Here is a 21,986-nt window from a genome sequence, read left to right on the forward strand (position 1 = left end):
ATGCCTTTAGTGACTGTCTCAAAGAAGTCGACCAGATTTAACAGGCATGACCTCCCCTTGACAAAGCCAGTCTGCGTGAGGTCAAGTGTTTGGAGGTTGCCATTGTCCCTGTTAATGAAGTCCATGATAATCCATTCCATGGGCTTGCAGATCAGGCTAGTTAGGCTGATGAGTCTATAATTTCCCAGATCAGTGGATGCTCCACCTTTGTGTAAAGGGATGACAGTGGCTGTCCTCCACTAGGCTGGGACAAAGCCGGTACCCAGGCTTTGTTTGAATAGGGTGCCTAATGTTGCTGCAAGTTCATGCCTGAGTTCATGTAGGATGCAGGCAGGGATGTTACCAGGTCCCATGGAGGCTGTATTTTTTGCCTTTAAGAGAGCAGTGATGACCTGTTCCCTAGAGATAAGGGGTGGGGGCAGGTACTGGGGATGTCCTGATTTACTGATGTGGGGTACACAGAGGAGAAGTTTTCAGTGAATCTGTCAGCCAGTAGATTGGCTATATCTACAGCATTTGTGTATGTGGTGTCCTTGACCACCAGTTCTGAACAGATCTGCGTTGCTTCCTTTGAGATTATGCATATGTGAAGAAGGCCTTATGATTGTCTGTAGTAGATGTGGTCAATTTGGACGCGAAGATGGCTTTAGAGGATTTCACTAGTGCTCTTATTTGCTTGCTCAGGCTAAGGAGAGATTGCTTCCAACTGAGCACCTGCTCCTTCTTGGTCCTGGACAGCAATTTTTTCCTTTTGCTATATAGTTTATTTATTGCAGATGTCCACCAGACAGGTTTACTCTTCCTTGCAGAGGATGATTTTGTCTTGTTGGGTATTCCTGATTCAATGCATCTATATAAATCCTTGTACAGTACTTTAGTGTAGATTTGGACATTGGTGCCAGTTCCTACAGTGGGGGAGGGGCAGTGAAGCTGTTTATACCATCCCACAGGAGGTTGTAATCAGCTTTGGAGAAGTTTTTTTTTGTTTCACCCTAGCTAGAGGGGGGTCAGGGGAGATGGTGACTTCAAAATTGACCGCTTTATGGTCAGATCTTACCAGGGAGGATGATACTGTAGGGGTGCTGCAGTGGTTACTCATGTTGGTTAATACCAAGTCCAAGATATTATCACCTCTTCTGGAGGTATCAACTAGCTGTTCCAAGGCATTTGCATTGATAAAATCGAGGAATCTCTGGGCATTTGTGTTCTGGCATGAGTAATTTTTCCAATCTATGGTTGGCTAATTAAAGGCACTCAGGATCAGGGTAAAGGGTTACATCTTGACAGATTTGAATAGTTCCAAATAGATGGAGTAGGCATCTTGAGTCAAATTTGGGGGCCTGTAGCTAGCTAGAATTTGAATAGGGGTCTCGTCAATGATTAACTGCACCTGGAGTGTCTCCTGTGTGTCATACTGTTTGACCAGCCTGGAGGTGTGTTTGTCTTTAATATATATTGAAACTCCATCTCCTTTGGCTTTGCTGCCCACAGTTTGGGGACTGAATGTGTGACAGGATGAGTAACCAGGTAAGGCTGGGGTACTCCCCATAGCTTTGAACCAGGTTTCTGTGACTGCACACGTCAGAATCTTCCAAGGTTAAGAATGCTTGCAATGAGTGCAGTTTCATGTTTAGACTCCTAGCTTTAAGCATCATGACCTTTAAATTGTGTTTTGTTGAAATCTTTATGTTGGTAGTACTGACTTTTCCGAAAAAAGGCACTATGGGGGAGGCAAGGGCCTTTGCCAAAAACCTGAAGCCCAAGTGAGAATGATGCAGGCCATCTCTAGCAAAGCATCATGGTCTGTTGATCATATCTTCCCAGGCTGTCAGGTACTGGATCCCCCTGGAATGACACCAGAAACTAAGCCAATTGTTAAAGTAAATCATTTTCTGTTTGTATTGAGGCATCATTCTTGTCTCTCTTCGTATAGTCCAGGGAGGTATGCCTCAATTCGTTCACACCAACATGGACTATGACAGAGTCATTTTTTTCCTGTTGTTGACAGACTTGAGTGCATGTGTGATATGGCGGATTCTGGCACCTGACAAACAGCTAACCGTGACATTCTCCTTATGAAAACAAGAATGCTCTACATCTAGGTTATGGTCACACTCTGTGCTTGCCTGGTCTAGTAATTTCCTTACTTGTTTCACCAAGACTTCTTAAAGTGAAAGATGGGACAAGGGAATTTGGAACTTGGGAGCAGGGTGTTTTGATGGCTGCCACAGGGCCTGCTGGCATTGTGTTTTCTACATTATTGACATGCTCGTTTGTGTTATCTACCAGGCTTGTTGTAATGCTGACACTAATTTCTTTTGGCCCTTGTTTATTAGAAAAACTGCCTGATAAGTCCTCAATGATCTTCCCGAAGAATTCTGAATGGCTCATTGTGACCTTTTGCTTGTTTCTTAGGTACTTGGTTTTCATGGAAATGGTCACTGTCATAGCATCCTTTCCACAAGAAAAAATATTTATGAATAGTAATACGATTTCTTAGTCTCTGGAAAACTAAAAAACTGCTCCAAACCAAGACCAAAAGACAAAAATCTAAATATATATATATATATATATATATATATATATATATATATATATATGAAAAATAATAATAAAATAGTAATAGAGGTTAATGATATACTGTATATACTAATCTTGGAAAACAAACAAAATCATAATCTAGTAACTACCACATGGCCCACCAAGGCTCACGTGATCAATCTTGTCGTGGCTCTCCTGTTCAGTTGTCCACTGAGAGTGAGGACATTACAGTATTGCCAGATATACAATAATTATCATACATGTACAATAATTTTATGGCATGCACGATAATACATAGCATACCATTAGTATACGCATTTTGTACAATAATTTGACAAACTTTTAATTTTGCATGATAAATCTATATGAAAATAAAATAACTGTTTTAATGCCATGTGTTTTGAATTTACACACAGAGATTTCCCTTATTACTGTACATGCCTGTGCTGGTGCAGTGGCATTCAGTAGCTCACTCAGCATCCAGCGTGCCAACAACATAGTGCTAACATTGTAACTTTGTAAGTAAGTTGATTCCTTTGTTTTTTCTATTTCTCCTTTCAATTTGCATGATACTGATAACAAATAATGTAATTAATGTTTCATAATCTTGTAGACTGGTAGTGCTTATGAAATGTCGTGAAACTCATGAAAATGGCCAAATGCTGTATAGTGCTGTTTTTGACTATTTATCAAAGGTTGGTGGACTGGTGTTGATAACTAAATTTGTATTTCATTAAGTCAGTTTACATGGTGCTGGTTTTGTCTCCATCTGCATTTTTGTATGTTGTGCCATAGTGATGGTGGTGATGACAGCATGAGTGTTTTTTTCCTCACATGGTGGTCATAGTCACTAAATTTATTTCATCATGTGACACAAGGCGGCCTGCACCCAAGCGCTACTATGCTGATTCAAGTCCCACTGATGCTACTAATTTATACTGTGCTCCCAGCAATGCCACTAATTCTGAGACAAAATCCGCCTGTATTAATTAAAGCACAAGATTCAGCTGTAAGCTAGTAATTAAATTGTTCTTATGGTTCCACCTGTGATATGTGTAACTGTGTTAATTGCCACATAATATACAAACAAAATTTTCTTTTTATTTCTGTATTTTACAGACCCAATGAACCAAAATGAGACGTTTTCAGTTAAGTGGTGCACATCAGCAAAAACTATCAAAAAAGAAATAAGAGAAGACTTTGGATTTAGTGTCCAAGACTGCAAAGCTGACTGATTTCTTCACACAAGTTCCACAACATGATATACCGATTCCGGATCAAAACCAATCTCTGTCATCAGAAGTGGACACACATACCACTTTGATCACTTCAAAATCAAAATATGATGATGACAGAATCACTACGGTGTCACAAACAGGTTCATCTAGCGCATGTCTCACTATCTATCTCACTTTTCTTGTAAATTCTCTTGATAACCTCTGCTGCAAATGTTGATTCAAGTTGCTTTACAAGACATTCTAGGGTTGAAATAATTGCTGAAAATGAAAGTTTAGTGGACCATGGTGATGGTGGTGAAATGATTCAGTCTGCAAAGGATGAAGTAAATATAGCAAAAGATCCATGGTTGTGGCTTGCTTTCTCTGCCGACAATGTGGCTTATTGGATTGCCCGTGGACTCAGTGACTGACAACACCACAATGGGTGATTTGACACGTTTTGTCGGCATTAAAAAAAAGGGAAAAACCCCCTTATCAGCCTCAACAAAAAGTTGAGATTCTTCATCAAATCCTCTAAAGCTAGCTATGAAAACAGAATTGGAGCAGATAGTAAAGACAACCACAAGGCCTTCTATAGTTATGTAAAGAATCTCCACGCCAATACCCTGATTTGATTTGAGCTACTGCACAAAGGTACCTCCTATACCAAGCCAATAGATATTGCCAATATACTGGCTGACAGATTCAGTGCCAACTTTGCCCCCCCCCAAAAGACCAATCACAATAGCAGTAGATTGCCAGACACCCAGTATTACTGCTGCACAGGTTAAAACAGCACTGTCCAAAGCCAAGAATGCTGCTTGTTTGGGACCTGACAACATCCCTGGCCATGTTCTACATGAACCACAGAGTGAACTGGCACCACATGTGTGTGCCCTGTTCAGTCACAATCTCACCTCAGGCTTTGTCCCTACCGAATGGCACACTGCTACAGACATCCCTCTCCACAAAGGAGGAGTGACTACAGACCCTGGGAACTATCGCCCCATTAGCCTGACGAGTCTGATATACAAAGCTATGGAATGCATCATCATTGACCTAATAAACAAGGATATAGGGAATCTCCAAAATCTGGATCCCACGCAGTTTGGTTTTGTGAAGGGTAGATCATGCCTGCTCAACCTGGTTGACTTCTTTGAGTCAGTCACCACAGCTGTGGATGAAGGCAAGATGATTCCTACAGCCTACCTTGATCTGGCCAAGGCCTTTGATAACATTCCCTTCTCAGGAATCATAGAAAAACTCACTAAGCTAGGCATCAACCCCAATATCACTAGCTGGGTTGCAAGCTGGCTCACAGATAGAGCCGTCAAATCAATCACGGATTTAAGTGAAACACAGCTTGAACAAAAGCACAACAAAAGAAAAACAAACTAGGTAGCCTAGCAATTTAAACACAAAGAACAAAGCTTTCAGGTTAAATACTGATGAAGGGTTTTTAACCTGAAAGCTTTGTTCTTTGCGATTAAATTGCTACGCTACCCAGTTCATTTTTCTTTTGTCACAGATCAAACCTACAGTGTGAAAGTAGATGACTCCAAGTCAGACTGGCAACCAGTCACAAGTGGAGTCCCACACGGTTCGGTCCTGGATCCTCTCCTATTTGGTATTTACTTTTCAGAAGTCCAGGCCAACATGAAAGGACTCTGGCTGACAAAGTTTGCAGATGATTGCAAATTGTAGCTATTATTAACTCCCCAAGTGATGTTGACATCCTGCAGAAAGGCCTCACTGAGACCAACGACTGGTGTCAGAACCATAGCCTTAAGCTCAATGCCAAAAAATATGTCATCATCTCCTTTGGGAAAAACTCAGTTCCCATGAATTACCACATCAATGGTAGTCCACTAAACACAGAAGGCATTATAAGAGATCTGGGAACACAGGTTGACATCAACCTCTCTTTTGACCACCACATTGCCACTGTGGTCAGAAAGTCCTTCTATGTGGCACATCTCATTACTAAGGGCTTTGCATCCAGGAAGAAAAAGGTCATTGTCTCCCTCTACTCTTCCCTCATTAGGCCAGTCATCGAGTACAATGCCCCATTTGGCATGTACCTCACTAGACACCTGCAACAACTGGAGAGGCTGCAAAAGTACCTCACAAAGATGATCCTATGCCTTAAACAGTTGTCCTATATGGACAGATTCAAAAAACTCCAACTATTCTCTGTCTCATATTACCTGCTTAGAGGCGATCTCTGCTTGACTTACAAAGCCATGTCTGACCCAGCTCTGTTCGAAATGCTACATCTAAAGAAATCCCAATCCCTCCTCACCACATGCTCCAGAGACCTCAACCTCATTACCACAATCAACAGAACATGCTGGAGGGACAGGTTCATAACCCAGAGGCTGCCCATGCTATGGAATAGACTTCCCATACATGTCAAGCAGAGCACCTCACTGGACATCTTCATAAGAAATCTTGATGAGTGGATGGGAAATAGAAAATTCACCCTGGGGATCACTCCAGTGGCTCTGCTCAACAGAAGCACTGGGAACTAATGTCGGGGTGGCACGATGCCAGGGTAATCCTATGGGCTAGGCTTTTAAAAGCTCCAGGGCCATTAGCCTAGTGTGCACCTCTGAACCTATTAAAGTTTTGGCAAACCTGCAAAATACTGTTCGTAAAAATTTTTTATTGGGACAAAAGCCAATGGTTAGCAATACAAGAGAGCATAGTTATTATATTCACCATCAACAGGATCAGTTTACTGTTTTGCTTGTAAACTGTTCGCCCCTAAAATTTTCTCACATTTTGTTACAACAGAAGGGTTCAATAACTGGCAAAATACTATTGTAACTGATCATCATGAAAAAAGCCCTACCCACCGAGACTCTATGCTAACATACTTAACTCGCACTCGCAGACAAGGTGCGGTGTTGGGGCAACAGTTGGAAAAACAAACTCAGGAAGAGTGTGATTACTGGGAACTGTCTTCAGCCATGTCATAGCTGTTATTCTTATGTTAGCTGAACGTGGCTTGGCTTTTTGAGGAACAGAAGTATGATTTGGATCACTGCAGAATGGGAATTTTTAAGGGCTGCTTGAGCTCATTAGGCAGTTTGATCCATTTTAGCAGGTCACATTTCAAACTATGAAAATTCGGGCAAAGGAAATCCTTCTTACCCACCTGTGAGGAACTCATTCAATTGATGGCTCAAAAGGTCCAAGCACTCATTGTGGACTAAGTAAGATCTTCTGGTTATTTTAGTTTCTCATTAGATTCAACACCAGATCTATCACATATCAGTCAGTTAAGTGTTGTACTTGGATACTTAAAAGACGGACAGCCTACTGAATGCTACCGGTGAGGAAATGGCAAATCAGGTGTTACAGTACTTACGTAAAGTTTGTAATCCAAACTTTTCAAAATGTTGAGGTCAGTCTTATGTTAACACTGCTAATTTGTCTGAGCGTTATAAGGGGATGCAGCAAAAAAATTTAGAAACAAGTTTGCTATATATGTACCCTGAGCAGTCCATTCACTAAATCTGGTAGGCTGAAATGCTGTTGAATGCTACTTTTCAGCCTCAACAAGCTGATGGAAAATTCTTAAAGGTTGCATTGGAAGTGAAAGTGTCTTAAAATCCCTCTCTGATACCAGATGAGAGGCACACGCTATGGCGACAGCAGCAATTTTGAAATCTTTCCTTAAAATTTTAGAAGCATTAGACTGTACAGATGAAGATCAGTCATAAAAGGGAGACACTAGAAGAGAAGCAAATAATATTGCAAATAAGATGCAAGAGTTAGAATTAATTTTTATGTAAAATTTTTGGGATGAGATTTTGCAAAATGTTCATAGAGCAAGCCAAGTTCTACAGAATGAGGGAGTGAACTTAAAAACATGTGCAGATCTGTATGGATCATTAGCTGACCAAATGTACACTTCATGAAACAAATCTGAAAGATATGAAGCAACTACAAAGGAAATTCTACTAGATGTTGATTACAAGGCGGTTGAAACCCGCAAATGTATGAGAAAGAAGGTACCCAATGACGGAGATGCACCAGATCTATATCTGAATGCCAGAGATAAATTTCGTATCACCACTTTTTACACAATTGTTGACAAACTTGAAACTGAAATGAGAAGAAGAGGAGAGATATATAAAGAAACAGCAGAGAGATTTTCTTTTCTAAGTGACAGAGCACATAATGTCACTTCATCATCTACTGAAATTGAAAGGTATTCTCAGTGTTGTCAAAAGCTGATTGATGCTTACCCAGAGGATTTGAACAATATTTTCTTAGATGAGCAGTTTCACTCATGTGCATCATAAGTTCAGTGCAACAAAAAATGTAAAAACAAGATTAAGTCATGCTGAACTTTATAAAATAATTGTGCAAGACAATATTGAGTGTGCCATTCCAAATGCAGACATTTGCTTTCTTATATTTTTATCATTAATGGTCACAAATTGCTCCGCTGAGCATTCATTTCCTCAGATGAATATTAAAAATCTCAACAGAACAACTACCCAACAAGGCAGACTGGAAGTCTTATCTCTACTAAGTATAAAAGCAGATGTGTTACATAATATTAGTTTTGAGGATCTGATCAAAGATTTTGCAATTGCAAAAAGTAGGAGAAAACTTTTCAAATATAAATAAAGTGGAAGAATACAGAAATAAACATTATTTTCCATCTTACTGTAAGTTATGTTACATTTTGAAAAATAAAATGCTATTTTGCGTTTAATTATTGTTTACATTTTGAATTTATATATATATATATATATATATATATATATATATATATATATAGGGGCACCGGAATCTTTTAAAGTGCTTAAGGCCTCTAAAGCTCTTAATCCAGCCCTGGTTACAGACCTTATCATTTCAAATGAGCTGTACCTGAGGGACAGGAAATGTACCAACTCCAAACTCCTCTGAGTGCCCTAAGGTTATGTATGAAAGGTCAAGAGCAGACATTTATGACTAGCAACTACACGACAACACAGGACAGCTCCTGTAAGTGACAACATTTAATTAACATTGAGGATCAGTGGGCCCAGAAAAAAAAAAACAACCGCTGAGTTCAACACAGAGCAAACTTTTAAACAGAGAAGGGAACAGAACTGCTGCTCAGCTTCAGTTAGTAAGGTATCTTTAGTCTACTCCTTGGCTTTTACAGGTAACCAATGCTCGTCTTTTTACAGTTCCCTTATTTGCTCCTTTTTTATAGTCACTTCATTTCTTAGCTTCCCCGTCAGACAGCAATAGTAGCGAGGAACAGTGCATTTAACTGTTACTTCAGCTGTCAGACTCCCCCAGACATGGCAGCACTGAACAATCCACCTCTTCAGCAGTTCCTCCATCTCTCCTATGACTATGTACAGTACATACTGATGTAGTTGGCATCCTAGGATTTGTCTAATAAATGCAGTATTTTATAAGAAATTACACAGTACAGGTCAATGCACAGCTCTACAATTACTACATTAGAGGGCATAAATTGTGATTGCTGACTATCTCAATGTATCTATGAATGTAATGTCATTCCAGCTAATGGAAGTTATGCAGTTAATAAATACATGTAGGAATGGCATGTGTTTTCCATTCAGCAAGTACTTAATTATAGGGCAGATGTTCAATTTGGAGTCTAATTGTGTTCTAATGCCTTTAGCTTAGGTATCTGCTAGTGTCCCACAACAACATTTACAACAACTGCCCATTGTAAATTAATCACATCAAAAGTAAACAATTAGGTCAGCAATACTAAGGAAACATTTAGCAGCTGCAAAAGTTTATGATCATTTTAGCAAGACTTTGCTGCACTTTATCAGCTAAGTGTTTTTTTTTTTTTTTCACCTGTTCAGGTCTTATGAAACAGTGAAATTAACTATGCACTTATTAGCTAACAGTTACTGATAAACAGTCCTACAGCAAAGATATTTCTTTTGTTCATTTATTAGATGGGAGCATGACCCGCGGTGGTGGTGCTGCGGTAGCGTTGTCACCTCCCAGTCAGACGCTGTCCGGTTCGATTCTCAGCTACAGCATCTTCTGCATGGAGACATGCGTGAATGGGCATACCTTCGTTAAAGGTTGTGCGTCAGGGCTGGTAACTCGGCACGTAAAAATCAACTACCAATCATTAGCGGACTGGAGTTCCACTGTGGCGACCCCTAACCGGGAAAAGCCGAAAGACGCAGCATTAGATGGGAGCATGATTAGACTGCAAGAGGAATCAGATCACAGACAAGTTCCCTTGCTTCTTTATATGAATTACACATCCCCACACATGGCAGCAGGAATGAAACAACAGGAAGCAGAGCAAACAAAATCTGTTATACTGCAGTCTGAATCCATTCGGCTGACAGTGTTGCATTCTTATCAGTCCTTTTCTCCACTGGAGACACCAGATGCCACATAATGTGAATGGGTAGGAATCTGAAGCATATGCCTCTGTGACAGCGTGGAGAGCAGGAACTTTCTTAATTCAGTTCTAAGTGTTGCGGAAAGTTCATTACTTGATTGGTTATTTTAAATTATGTCTTAAACCATGCTAGAGTTGGGCTGTTGATTGGCTGGTTCGAAATATTAAAGAACTTTGTGGTACATGTATGTTCCTGTATATTTCTGAGTACTTAGCCTATAAATTCAGTGGAAATGAGAAATGATTGAATCTGCTTCTCCAAAGACTTGACTGATTTTCAAATTATTTGATTAATTTGTTAGAACATTTATGTTTACAATACCCAGAAATGATTGGAATAACAGAATCATGTCAATAGTTCAACAACACATTCCCCAAATGCTGAAACTTCAAATACATTTCAATGAAACCACTTTCAGCAAACACTGTTGTTGTTGTTGTTGTGTCTTTCAGCTTTTCCCGGTTAGGGGTCGCCACAGCGGAACTCCAGTCCACTAATGATTGGCAGTTGATTTTTACATGCCGAGTTGCCAGCCCTGACACACAACCTTCAATGTAGGTACGCCCATTCATGCATGTCTCCACACAGAAGATGCTTTAGCTGAGAATCGAACAGAACAACATCTTACTGTGAGGCGACAACGCTACCGCAGCACCACCAACGCAGTAAGTATTTTTTTTTTTGCAGCGAGACAGTCCCCCAGTAACTTCCATCTACAAGGACTCCCCAGATTTCTATATACCTACTCTGAGACTGCAAAACAGTGGAGAAAAGAGAAACAGCACTGCTGATGAAAATGGTTTCAGAGAAATGTATTTACACAACCAGTATTCATTTATAAACCATTCAATAACTTGACATGCTCACAAATTAACTAAGTACTCACTTCCTAAAGAAGTCATGGTTTACAGTAGTAAAATTAACCAGAGAATACAACAGGGAATGAAAGTATGACAAGAGTTGACAAGGAATCATTAAATACAAATAGCTTAATGCAAGAACAGGAACGTCCACTCGGCTTCAATCAGAAAATAGTCTTTAGTCTGCTCACTGGCTTGTACAGTTAATCAATAACATACTTTTTTTAACAGTTGCCTCACATTTCAGTCAGCTCCTCAGACTGCAGCACTAAGTAACAATCCATTTCTTAGAAGTTATTTCACATGGCAGACTGATTAGGATCATAAGGAGGAGACATGAAAGAGACAAATTCACTTTCTTCTGGCATAAATTATTAAATTCCTCAGGTGGCAGTCTGAATGAACTACAAGAAGGCAAAATGTTCAGAGTCAGTTAATTCAGAGTTCAAATTGGTTTGACTGGAGATTTTGTGGTTGTACTGAGCTTTTTCCTGTTGGCAGCCATGACAGCAGAATCATCGCAGTGTTGTTGGGTAAGGATATTAAGCATACACACACATGTATACAAATTATATATATATATATATATATATATATATATATATATATATATATATATATATATATATATATAGGTGTCTATATATATGTGTGTGTGTGTGTGTGCATGTGTGATAGAAATGGTCAAAAAGAAAAGCATAAGTTGGAGAAACAAGTTCCTGCTGTACAAAATCCAGTGTCCGCTAACACATTATTTCTATCACGTTATTAATAATTTTCCTTTCAAATATTCTAGACAGCTCTTATGTTTTGCCCTTGCTATTTTATCATGTTGTGGAGTTGTAGAGTGCCATATCAAAATGTCGCACTATACATTTCCACTGCTTACCACTGTTTCTTGCTCTATTTGTACACTCTTTTTCAGAATCTTTTAAGCAATTATGCAGAGTAGTGAGTGTCTAAATCAAGATGAAATAGTATTGTTTGTCTTTTCGGCTTTTTCCCGGTAAGGGGTCGCCACAGTGGAACTCTGGTCCGCTAATGATTGGCAGTAGATTTTTACGAAACGCCGAGGTGCCAGCTCGATGCCCAACCTTCAATGAAGGCACGCCCATTTATGCATGCATGTCTTTTGAATGCTACCCAACCACGGAGAGGACATGCAGACTCCACACAGAAGGCACTCCCAAGCCATGCCGAGAATCAAACGGGAGAACCTCTTGCTGTGAGGTAACAATGCTACTGCCATACCACTGCGGCTACCAAGCTGAAATAGTATATGACTTGGTAATTCTTCTTTGTATATTGTTCTGTATTCTTTCTGAGTACTGTCCTTATTTCTATAAGCTGGAGTCCCATCTGGAAATGTTTCAGGAAGCCAATGCTCCCCTTTAGTTCTGGTCCAGGCAATGATCCCATCCTTCAACTGACATCTCATGGAGTAATAACAGAAAATTGCTGCCTACACTCAATGGTAGAAAAAGCAAAGAAAATTTCTGCATTACTTCAGAAGTTTAAACATTACAGTTAAAGTGACAAAGGTACTCATGATTTGTATTTCTGTTTACTTGTTTTTGAGTATATAACTCATATATGGGGGAGGGTGGTGGTGATGCATTCTTATTTTAAACTGCAAGGTAGCCTTTACCAATAGCCCAGACTTAAAGGACCACGACATGCTGCTGCACTTGTTTTTTCATTTCTGAGGTTCCTTTCCCCCCATCTTTTGAACGTGACACTGTACCGTATTCTTTCTGCTATCCCTATCCTACATTACGATTTTCTCAATTTTTTCATTAGCTGTTCTTACAGCTCCGGTACTGCACGCCATCTTTAAGCGTATCACAGTCTCACAGAGCTGTAAAGAAGGTATGGGCACTCAAACTATTTGGTAGTAACGCCCTATGTTATGTTTCACCTTTTGCTTAGTTGCTGTTGAAGAACTGCCCATGAGCTGCCTCCTTCAGTCCTTTCGCCCTGGGAACGCCCACACTATTAATTATATATGAGCTCTTTTAATTTTGGTTCCTGCAGGCAATAAAAATGCTGTGCTGACTGACTGTGGGAACTACTCTATTCACTGCAGTCTGTTTTGTTGTGGGATTACTACGATACCTGCTTATCCCACAAGTGTTTTCGGGTGAAGATTTTTTTCTTTTACCACAGGTATGTTTACCATAATTACAGACATCTGAGGCATTTCAATCGGCTTGTAACTGCTTCTTCCATTTACAGTTAATACATATCTTGCATTGGTTCCTAAGAAGTATGTTATAAACAGTCTGTCATTTTTTCTGACTGTAAGGGTATAGGAAAAACTTCAGCAATCTGGAAGAGTCACCCCGTGGGGAAAAAAAACATACAAGATGTGCCCGCGAACTTCCCAAATGCCACCTTATATCAGAAATTATAAGCAAGCCATCACATTTTCTCTGTCTCACTAAAATTAGCCATGCCACCCCCTGTACCCATCTTCATGCTCAATAACTCTTTAAAATGAAAACACGATAGTGCAGTAGTGCAATATCGGCCTGATAAATCAGTGCCGATATTGCGGTTGCGGTAATGACCAAAGTGATAAAATTGTTTTTATCTGCTGTTGATTTTACTAGGTTTTGTCATGCTTCTGCTGACTTTCAATTATTGATGCATGACACTTCTTCCTTATTGATTTTAGTGCATTGGTTATTTTACTGCTGAAGTGTCTGCTTCTTTATTGTTTTTGCAAGGGAAACTGGGTGTCTTATGATGCACTGGCTGTCAGTTCATCTTTGTTGCAGGCAATATTTTTGGTATCTCTGATTTCTGTTGCATATTGACTTCCTTCAACCTGTGAATTAGCCTTTGCAAGTTTGTATCTTGGCGTGTCAACCAGTTGACTATAGACGGTAAAGGTGAGATTCCATTAAGCATGGTTGGTTGAGTAAGGGAAATGCATGCAGCATTTAGCACAGTGCTACTCACAAAAGCCTTGAGACCATGTTTTGGATGAGGACTCCCAATATGTAAAATACTGCTTAGAGTATCCATCTAGTTTCAGCCTAAGTAGCTTGAGATGAACAGTCAAAATGTGAAAGGACATAAAAAAAACATTTTTTTGCTCAGCAGTGAAAAGGGGGATATATGTACACTCAGACAAGTCTTCATTTATCAACACAAAAATGATGAAGTAGGCATTTTTCTGAAAACAGAACTTGCAGATTAAAGCACCTATATGTGGATTAGCAATCATGCTGTCATAATCCCCCACCTCTGCTACATGTTAAGATCTCAGAGTTAGAATCCATGGTACATGTGAACTTGACTGCATGTCTCCGTTCTTGAGCCCCATCAGCTTTGCTTTTATAGTTTGGCTATGCCTAGCAACAAATTACTCCCTCTAAAAATATGACTTGGGAAGCTACCATTTATATTAATAAGCAGTATATAAATAAATAATCTGCCTGTCTAGGTAGAAAATCCTTTCCTTGATCCAAAAGTAGAACTAATCTAGGAAGCCTTTTCAGTTAGAAAGTACAGCTGTGTAAAATCTTACCATAACAGTAGAAGCCCTTCTCCTCACTGTTACACTATTCATTACAGAAGGGATGTCCTGCCCTTGGTAGCCCATAGCTCAGCCAGTATAAATAAGCTTAAAAGAGATCTTGTTTGCACTGTATGTCACATTTGTGCTCTGTGCACAGAACATAGGGCGTAAAAGTGACGTACATACGCAACTACCTAGAACTGAATTGCCCCAGAAGAGAACAGTCGTCATAGGACAAAAGAGTCCATGCACATCCTGAAGAAAAAAATGCAAAATAAACAAGAGGGGGTTAGAGGAAGAGAGTGAAGAGAAGGACATCTACTATTATGGTAAGATTTTATACAACTCTAATGTGTCTTTCTATATCACTGTTGCAGTATTTGTTACAGAAGAGAGAGTAAAAAAGCTCAAAAAATAGAATGGGAGATGGAAGACTGAGAACAGCCTTCAACAAACCCACATAAAATGGTTTCAGCAAAACCTGCTCTGGCCTTAGAAGCCATATCCACCTTATAATGCTTAGTGAAGGTATGCACTGTAAACCAAACAGCAGCTTTAAGGATGGAACTGGTGTCCAACCCCTTGAAGAAGGCACCAGAAGAGGCAACAGCCCTAGTAGAATGAGCTCTAACAGGAGCAGACAGAAATTTGTCAAGAAAAGAATAACAAAAGAATATGGCCTTAGATATCCAGGTGGAGATGGTTTGCTTAGAAACAGCTAAACACAAAGACCTGGGATGAAAGGAAACAAAAAGCTGATCAGACTTACAAATAGTCCTAGTTTTATCCAAATAATACTTGAGCTGTCTGTGGAAATCCAAGGTATGCAGGACCCTCTCAGTAGCAGACAGAGGAGAAGGGGAAAAGGGAAGGGAGTTATATCGAATGATTCAAGGACAACTCATTTACTATCTTGGGCATAAAAAAAGTATTAGTACAAACTGACACCCTGTCCCTGTGAAAAACAAAAAAGAAGGAATGGCCATAAGGGCCTGGAGCTCAGAAACCCTTTGAGCAGAAGTAAGAGCCAGAAACAAAACAGTCTTCCAGGTACAATGTAGCAAAGAAGCAGAATCTGCAGGCTCAAAAGGAGCCTTAGTCAATTTTTCCAAAACAAAATTAAGGTCCCAAGGAGGAGGAATAGGCTTTCTTGGAGGCCCAATGTGCAGGATACCATTAATAAATTGCTTGACCTCAACATGAGAAGGAGGATTCAAGGGCAGACAACAGAAATGGGTGAAAAATGGGCCAAGCCAGGCTGGAGCCACTCACACAAATAAGAGAGGACCAGAGAGACCCCAAAAGAAAAAGGGTCCTAATTATGAGCATGGTACCAGACCAAAAATCTTTTCCATTTGGACATATAAGATTTTCTTGTTGAGAGTTTCCTTGCTTCCTGTAAAACCCTGAGCATGTCCTCAGAAAAGAGCTGCCTGAAAGGTAACAAAACCCCATCACCCACAGTATCTGTTGCAGAGTGGAGAAGTGGGGATGGATGAAACCCCTTGTCTTGTGTGAGGAGATCCAATGGTGAGGTATGTTTGCTCCTGGCCAGAAACATTAAGAGGGGGAACCAGTGCTGTCTCAGCCATATAGGAGTCACTAGCAAGATTTTTGAGGAGTCCAGTGGAATCTTCTGCAGGAGTCTTGGAAGTAGAGGAAGAGGAGGAAAAGCATACATAAACCTCCCCTTCCAAGGAAAGCAAAGGGCATCCTTCTTCCAGGCCAGATGGCATAGTACTCTGGAACAAAATAGAGGAATCTGCCTGTTCAGAGGGGAGGCAAAAAGATCTACATGAGGAATACCCCACTGATGAAAAATGTGGAGAAACATGTCACTGTGAAGCATCCATTCGTGAGCCTGTGTTTTGGACCTGCTCAGAGTGTCTGCCACAAGACTGTGCTCTGAAGGAATGTGTACTGCCTGAAGAGTTAACTGATAACTGACAGCCACTTCCCAAGCCTGAAGTGTCATCCTGCAGAGGAAGTAAGATTTTGTGCCTCCCTGCTTGTTGACGTACCACATTACTTTAATGTTGTCTGTGTACACCTTCAAAGGGCCCAGAGAGAACATGGGGTAAAAAGCCAGAAGGGCCAGAATCAGAGCCCTCATCTCTTTGATGTCAATATGGTCTGACTTCTGATGGCCAAGCCAAAGACCATAAAATTTCAGGTGACCAAGAGACACCCCCTCACTCCATGTTCAAGGTATCGATGAACAGCTCTTGAGAAGGGATGGGAGGCTGAAATGGTTGGTCTGGGTTGAGAGTTAACTGTAAAATCCACCACTTGAATTCCTTCTTGTGACAGGTAAGGACAGGTACACTGAAATTCCGAGTGTGACGATGCTGCAGCCAAACCTACTTGAGGAACCACTGAAGCTTCCGCATATGCAGTCTGACAAGAGGAAGCATCAGAATAGAAGAGGCCATGAATCCCAGGGCCCGAAGAAACTTCCTGGCTGGCATGGCAGTCAGCGGATTAAGAGACTAAAAGAAGTCTGTCAATGACAATACCTTTGGAGACGGAAGAGAGGCCAACATTGGCACCATCTGAATCCTGCATCCCAAATACACATGATACTGAGAGGCAGCCAGGACAGACTTTTGGAAGTTGATAGTAAACCAGAGACTTTGAAGAAGTGAGATGTTAAACTGCAGATCTTGCAACAATCGATTGGGAGAAGGGGCCTGAAGCAACACGTTATCTAGATAAGGAAAAATCTGAATGCCTTGGAGCCTGCAGAAGGTAATCACAGGAGCTAGGCATTTTGTGAGTGCCCTTGGGACAGTACAGACGCCAAAGGGCAAAGCAGAAAACTGAAAGTGAGAGGAAGACACAGAGAAACAAAAATTTCCTGCAGAGAAGATAAATAGGGATATGAAGGTAAGCATCTTTCAGATCCATGGACACCAGAAAAGCCTAAGGTAATAAAAGGGGAAACAGAGTTTGAAGAGTAAGCATCCATAAAGAAGGGATCTTGAGAAATGTGTTGAGCCGGGAGAGATCCAAAATAGGTCTCCAAGTGCCCTCCTTTCAAGGAACCAGGAACATCTGGGAATAAAAACCCCTTCCTACTTGGGAAGGGGGGACAGGTTGAATTGTCCCTTGGTTCAGCAGGGACCCTAGAACCTCTGGGACATAAGGAAGTTGCTCTAGAGGAGGTTGAGGAATCCCCGAAAAAGAAAGGAGACATTTCCATACCATGAACCCTGATGGATGACAGAAAGAACCCAAGAGACTGAAGGGATGAGATGCCAATTTGGAAGACAAAGGGAGAGCTGATGGGACAAAGAACCTGCTCTGAAGGCAGGGGGGCTGAATTGTCAAAGAGAAGCATATTTATCAGATAAAGGAGGCTTCTGGGCCTCAGAAATCTGAGAAGCCTTTGCAGGAGGGGGCCCGCCTCCCACTCTTCCTGCCCTTAGAAACTGGCAGGGTTGTCTACAAACAAAAGCAGACCTAGAAGGAGAATTCTTCTGGAACTTAGGCATAGGAGAGACAAAAAATATGTTTAAGGTCTTGCAAGGCTTTGCCTTTCTCTTGAAGAAAGTTGAACATGTCAGTAGCAGCAGCAGTTCCCAAAAAATGAGCATTATTCAAAGCAGCATCCAACAACTTGGCCTTAATGTCCTCAGGAAGAGACTGGAGACAAATCCCAGAATAAGACTTCATGATGTACCCAAAAGCTGCAGCCATAGAAGAGGTGTCAGCAGCATCATAGCTACACTTAATAGAGTGGTGAACCACTCGAGAAGCAGAACCTAAAAAAGATAAGGTAGAGGATTTGCCATCATAATCAGAGAGGCAGAGATAACCTAACAAGCATGAGCAATCAAGGCCAGAGCATACCTGGTCATGTGGGTCTGGTAATTAATAGCCCTAAAGGCCAAAGTAGAAGCAATATACATTTTCTTACCAATCCTCCCATTGCCCTGCTATCCTTATCAGAAGGCAAAAGTTTGGAAGAGGGCAAAAGTTTAGAAGGTTTGTCAGAAGAGACTGACACCACAGCAGGATCAGCAAAAGGACATTAAAAAAAAACAGACAATCCTCAGGAACCTTATAGAACCTATCAGTTTCTTAGGAGCAGGAGGCTGAGAATCAGAAGACTTGGAAGCAGCAATGAAAGTATCCAACAAGGCAGCCAACACAGGAGGAACAGTTGATGGTTTAGGAGTATCCACCTGAAGCAACTCATAATATCTTCTCTGAATATCAGACACTTGAGAAGAATTACACTTAAAGAATTCCATCTCCTAGCAATTGTGCCCCCAAAGGACAATTCCTCCAAAGGAGACTCAGGGTTAACAGACTCCCCTTCATCAGAACCATAAGCCAAAGTCGAAGGCATCTGTGAAGAATAGGACAAAGATCCCTCACCAGACAGGGAATCCTCATCTGAGGAATTTGGTTCCCTAAACCATTTAGGAGGGGTAGAGGTCCAAGGAGGAGTAGCTACTGAAACCCACTAAGGAGGCTTTAGGACCATTAAGGCAGAGAACAAGCCCTGAATAAACTCTTGCCATTCCCTTTGAGGATCCATAGGACAGACTGAAACATGCTTCATTTTTTGTCTTTTCTTAGAAGGGACATCAGCCCTAACAAATACTGGAGGTTCCAACCCTTGGCAAGATTCAAGAAGAGAACCTGCAACTTCCTCCCTGACTAATATCTTCTGAATCCCTCGAGGACCCCCCGAGATAATCAACTGCAGTTCCCCCTCAACATCTGGAGCAGATGCCTGCAAAGCACCAGAGGACGTCTGAAAAGATGGATCCATGACGGTCTCCAGAGGGGTCATGACAGAGAAACCCAATGTACACACTAAACAACCTACAGAGCTATTACCTGCTTCTAGAGGGACATCCAGTGGAGACTGGACAGCTAAAGAAATCTGTCTGAGACTTCTTGGCCTTATTCTTACCCAGTGGGAGTACCTCAGAGTTAAAGGATTCCACCACGGTACACTGGGCTAACTGTCTAAGCCATTGGTTTTCAAGATAAATGGCCAGGAAAGACAAACAGCTTCTGCATGTTTTAGGGACAGATGCTTTACAGATACTACAAGAGGTATGGTTGTGGGAAGTGCCCAAACAAAAAAGACACTGTTTGTTATGATCTTTATGGGGAATCTGCCTCCCACACTGATATTTTCCCGTCTTGGATGACATAAACTCTAGCCAGTGATATAAAATACAAGACCAAGAAAGTAAAAATAAAAAAATAAAAATAACCCCAAAGGGGAACTTATCTGGTGTTGCTAAATATTCAGTACAGCAACAACGCATTTAAACCAAATGGCAAAAATGCCGTTCAAACTGGTGGCAAAAGAACTTCTAGATAGTTGCATCTGTACATCCCTTTTACCTTTTATGCCTTATGTTCTGTGCTGGGAGCATAAATGCTATGCATAAAGCAAACATGATCTCTTTTAAGCTTATTTACACTGGCTAAGCGATGGGCTGCCCAGGGCAAGACACCCCCCCCCCTTTTTTATTTATTTATTTATTTTTCTTTCCCCTTCTGTAACAAATACTGCAAAAATGATATAGAAGGACATCTGATTATATAAGAAAAAAAGTTTGAAATCCTTCAAATTCAGGTACCAGGACAAAATATAAACTGAGAAAAAAAGAATAGCGGTGGGGGATACTGACCAAACTGGATGTAAAAGCATCCACCAGAAACTATGGAAGGGATGGTGTTCCTAGTGATACAATATGACCTCCTTTGGCATAGAGAGATTAAGCCCTAACCATGGTCTAGGTGACCTAATTTAGACCAGTGGCTTGGAAACCTTGAAGTGTTAGCAAGGGAGCAGGACGGGAATGACAAGGCTGTGTCTGTTCAGGTCCCTTCAGTGGATAGGGTGTGTGTGTGTGTGTGTGTGTGTGTGTGTGTGTGTGTGTGTGTGTGTGTGTGTGTATATCTGTGTGTGTGTGTATCTGTGTGTGCATGCGCACATGCATGTGTGCCCAAGAACACATCTGGTGTTAAATTCTTGTTAACAGGGTTGAACTGAAGGTGCTGTCATAATCGGTAGCAGGGCATTACATTGTGTCACACATGGAGGTGTAGATGTATGTCACTTGGGGCTCGTTAGACATCCTCCCTTGGATGCTGTGGCATATGAGCTGGGAAAAGTGAGACATAATAAAAATACAATCTTCTGTTGTGCAGATGAGCACCCCCCCCCCCCAGTTCACTTCACTCTCGTCTCATGGAATAAATAGGCCATAGAGCTTTTACCCCAAGGAATGAATGGGCCAGAGGGCTTTTACCCTAAGGAATGAATGGGCCATATAGCTTTTACCTTAAGGAATGAGTGGGCCATAGAACTTTTACCCTAAGGAAAGACTGGACCATAGTGCCTTTATCCCAATGAATGAATGGGCCATAGAACTTTTACTCCCAAGGAATGAATGTGACATAGGGCTTTTTTCTTAAGGAAAGAATGTGACATTGGACTTTTACCCTAAGGAATGAATGGGCAACAGAACTTTTACCCCAAGGAATGAATGGGCCATGGAGCTTTTACCCCAAGGAATGAATGGGACAAAGGGCTTTTACCCTAAGAAATGAGTGGGCCATAGGGCTTTTACCCTAAGAAATGAGTGGGCCATAGAGCTTTAACCCATGGATTGAATGGGATGTACGGATTGTACCCCATGGAATATATGGACCATAGAGCTTTTACCCCATGGACTGAATGGGCCATAGGCCTTTTACCCCATGGAGTGAATGGGCCCAGGGAATGTCTGGGAGGGAAGAGCTCAATGGTCAATGAATATATGCATTTTGACCTTCCTTCAAAGATGGTGGAGTCAGACATCTCTTCATGTTTAGTCACTATCTTGTTGCAACACACAGTAAAAAAAAGAAAAAACAATGTTAAAACATGCACTTAACATAAAAAAGAACACACTCTCCTGCTTTTCTGTCAGTAGGATTTGCAAAGCCATAAGATAAGTTTTTCTGTGGATCTGTTGTATTTCCAACAAAATCATCAGCTTACCCTGTGAACGGTTACTCTGTATTCTCACATCCGTTGAGAAAAGTAGCGTGGAACCAATGACACGTCCCCCAACCACCACCACACGGATATGTTTCCCATGTGAATCCTGCATGTACTTCTGGAACAGGTATGGGGCATCATGCTGAATCAGATGAGTGAGATCAGACAAATGTTGTTTGTCTCTGGCAAGGATCACAGATTTTCCTAAAAAAAAAAAAAAAAAAAAGAATTACTGTTCAGTTTCAAACAGTAAATAAATTATACATATAATACATATATAAATGATTATACAGAATTGCAAACTTTGTTTAATGGCAGAAAAGGACAGGCTAGATTGATTTCCTCAAATGTTTTTTCTACCAGTGTTTTATTTCTGTCTGTTCTTCATATTTAGGTCTACCAGTTTTGTCA

The 21,986-nt window shown here is 40.9% G+C and overlaps 1 protein-coding gene across 1 annotated transcript in view; it reads right to left on the minus strand.

Moving 5' to 3' along the window:
- The window catches only part of RIMKLA (ribosomal modification protein rimK like family member A), a 338,747-nt gene that overhangs the window by 73,127 nt on the left and 243,634 nt on the right, over positions 1 to 21,986 (minus strand). The window contains exon 4 of the mRNA XM_044060444.1: positions 21,576 to 21,779. Coding sequence (XP_043916379.1) covers positions 21,576 to 21,779 — 204 coding nt within the window. The remainder of the gene's footprint in view (positions 1 to 21,575; positions 21,780 to 21,986) is intronic.

Source organism: Protopterus annectens, chromosome 2.part0 (genome assembly GCF_019279795.1).
Source record: "Protopterus annectens isolate FY-2018-M chromosome 2.part0, PAN1.0, whole genome shotgun sequence".
Taxonomy (NCBI): domain Eukaryota; kingdom Metazoa; phylum Chordata; order Ceratodontiformes; family Protopteridae; genus Protopterus; species Protopterus annectens.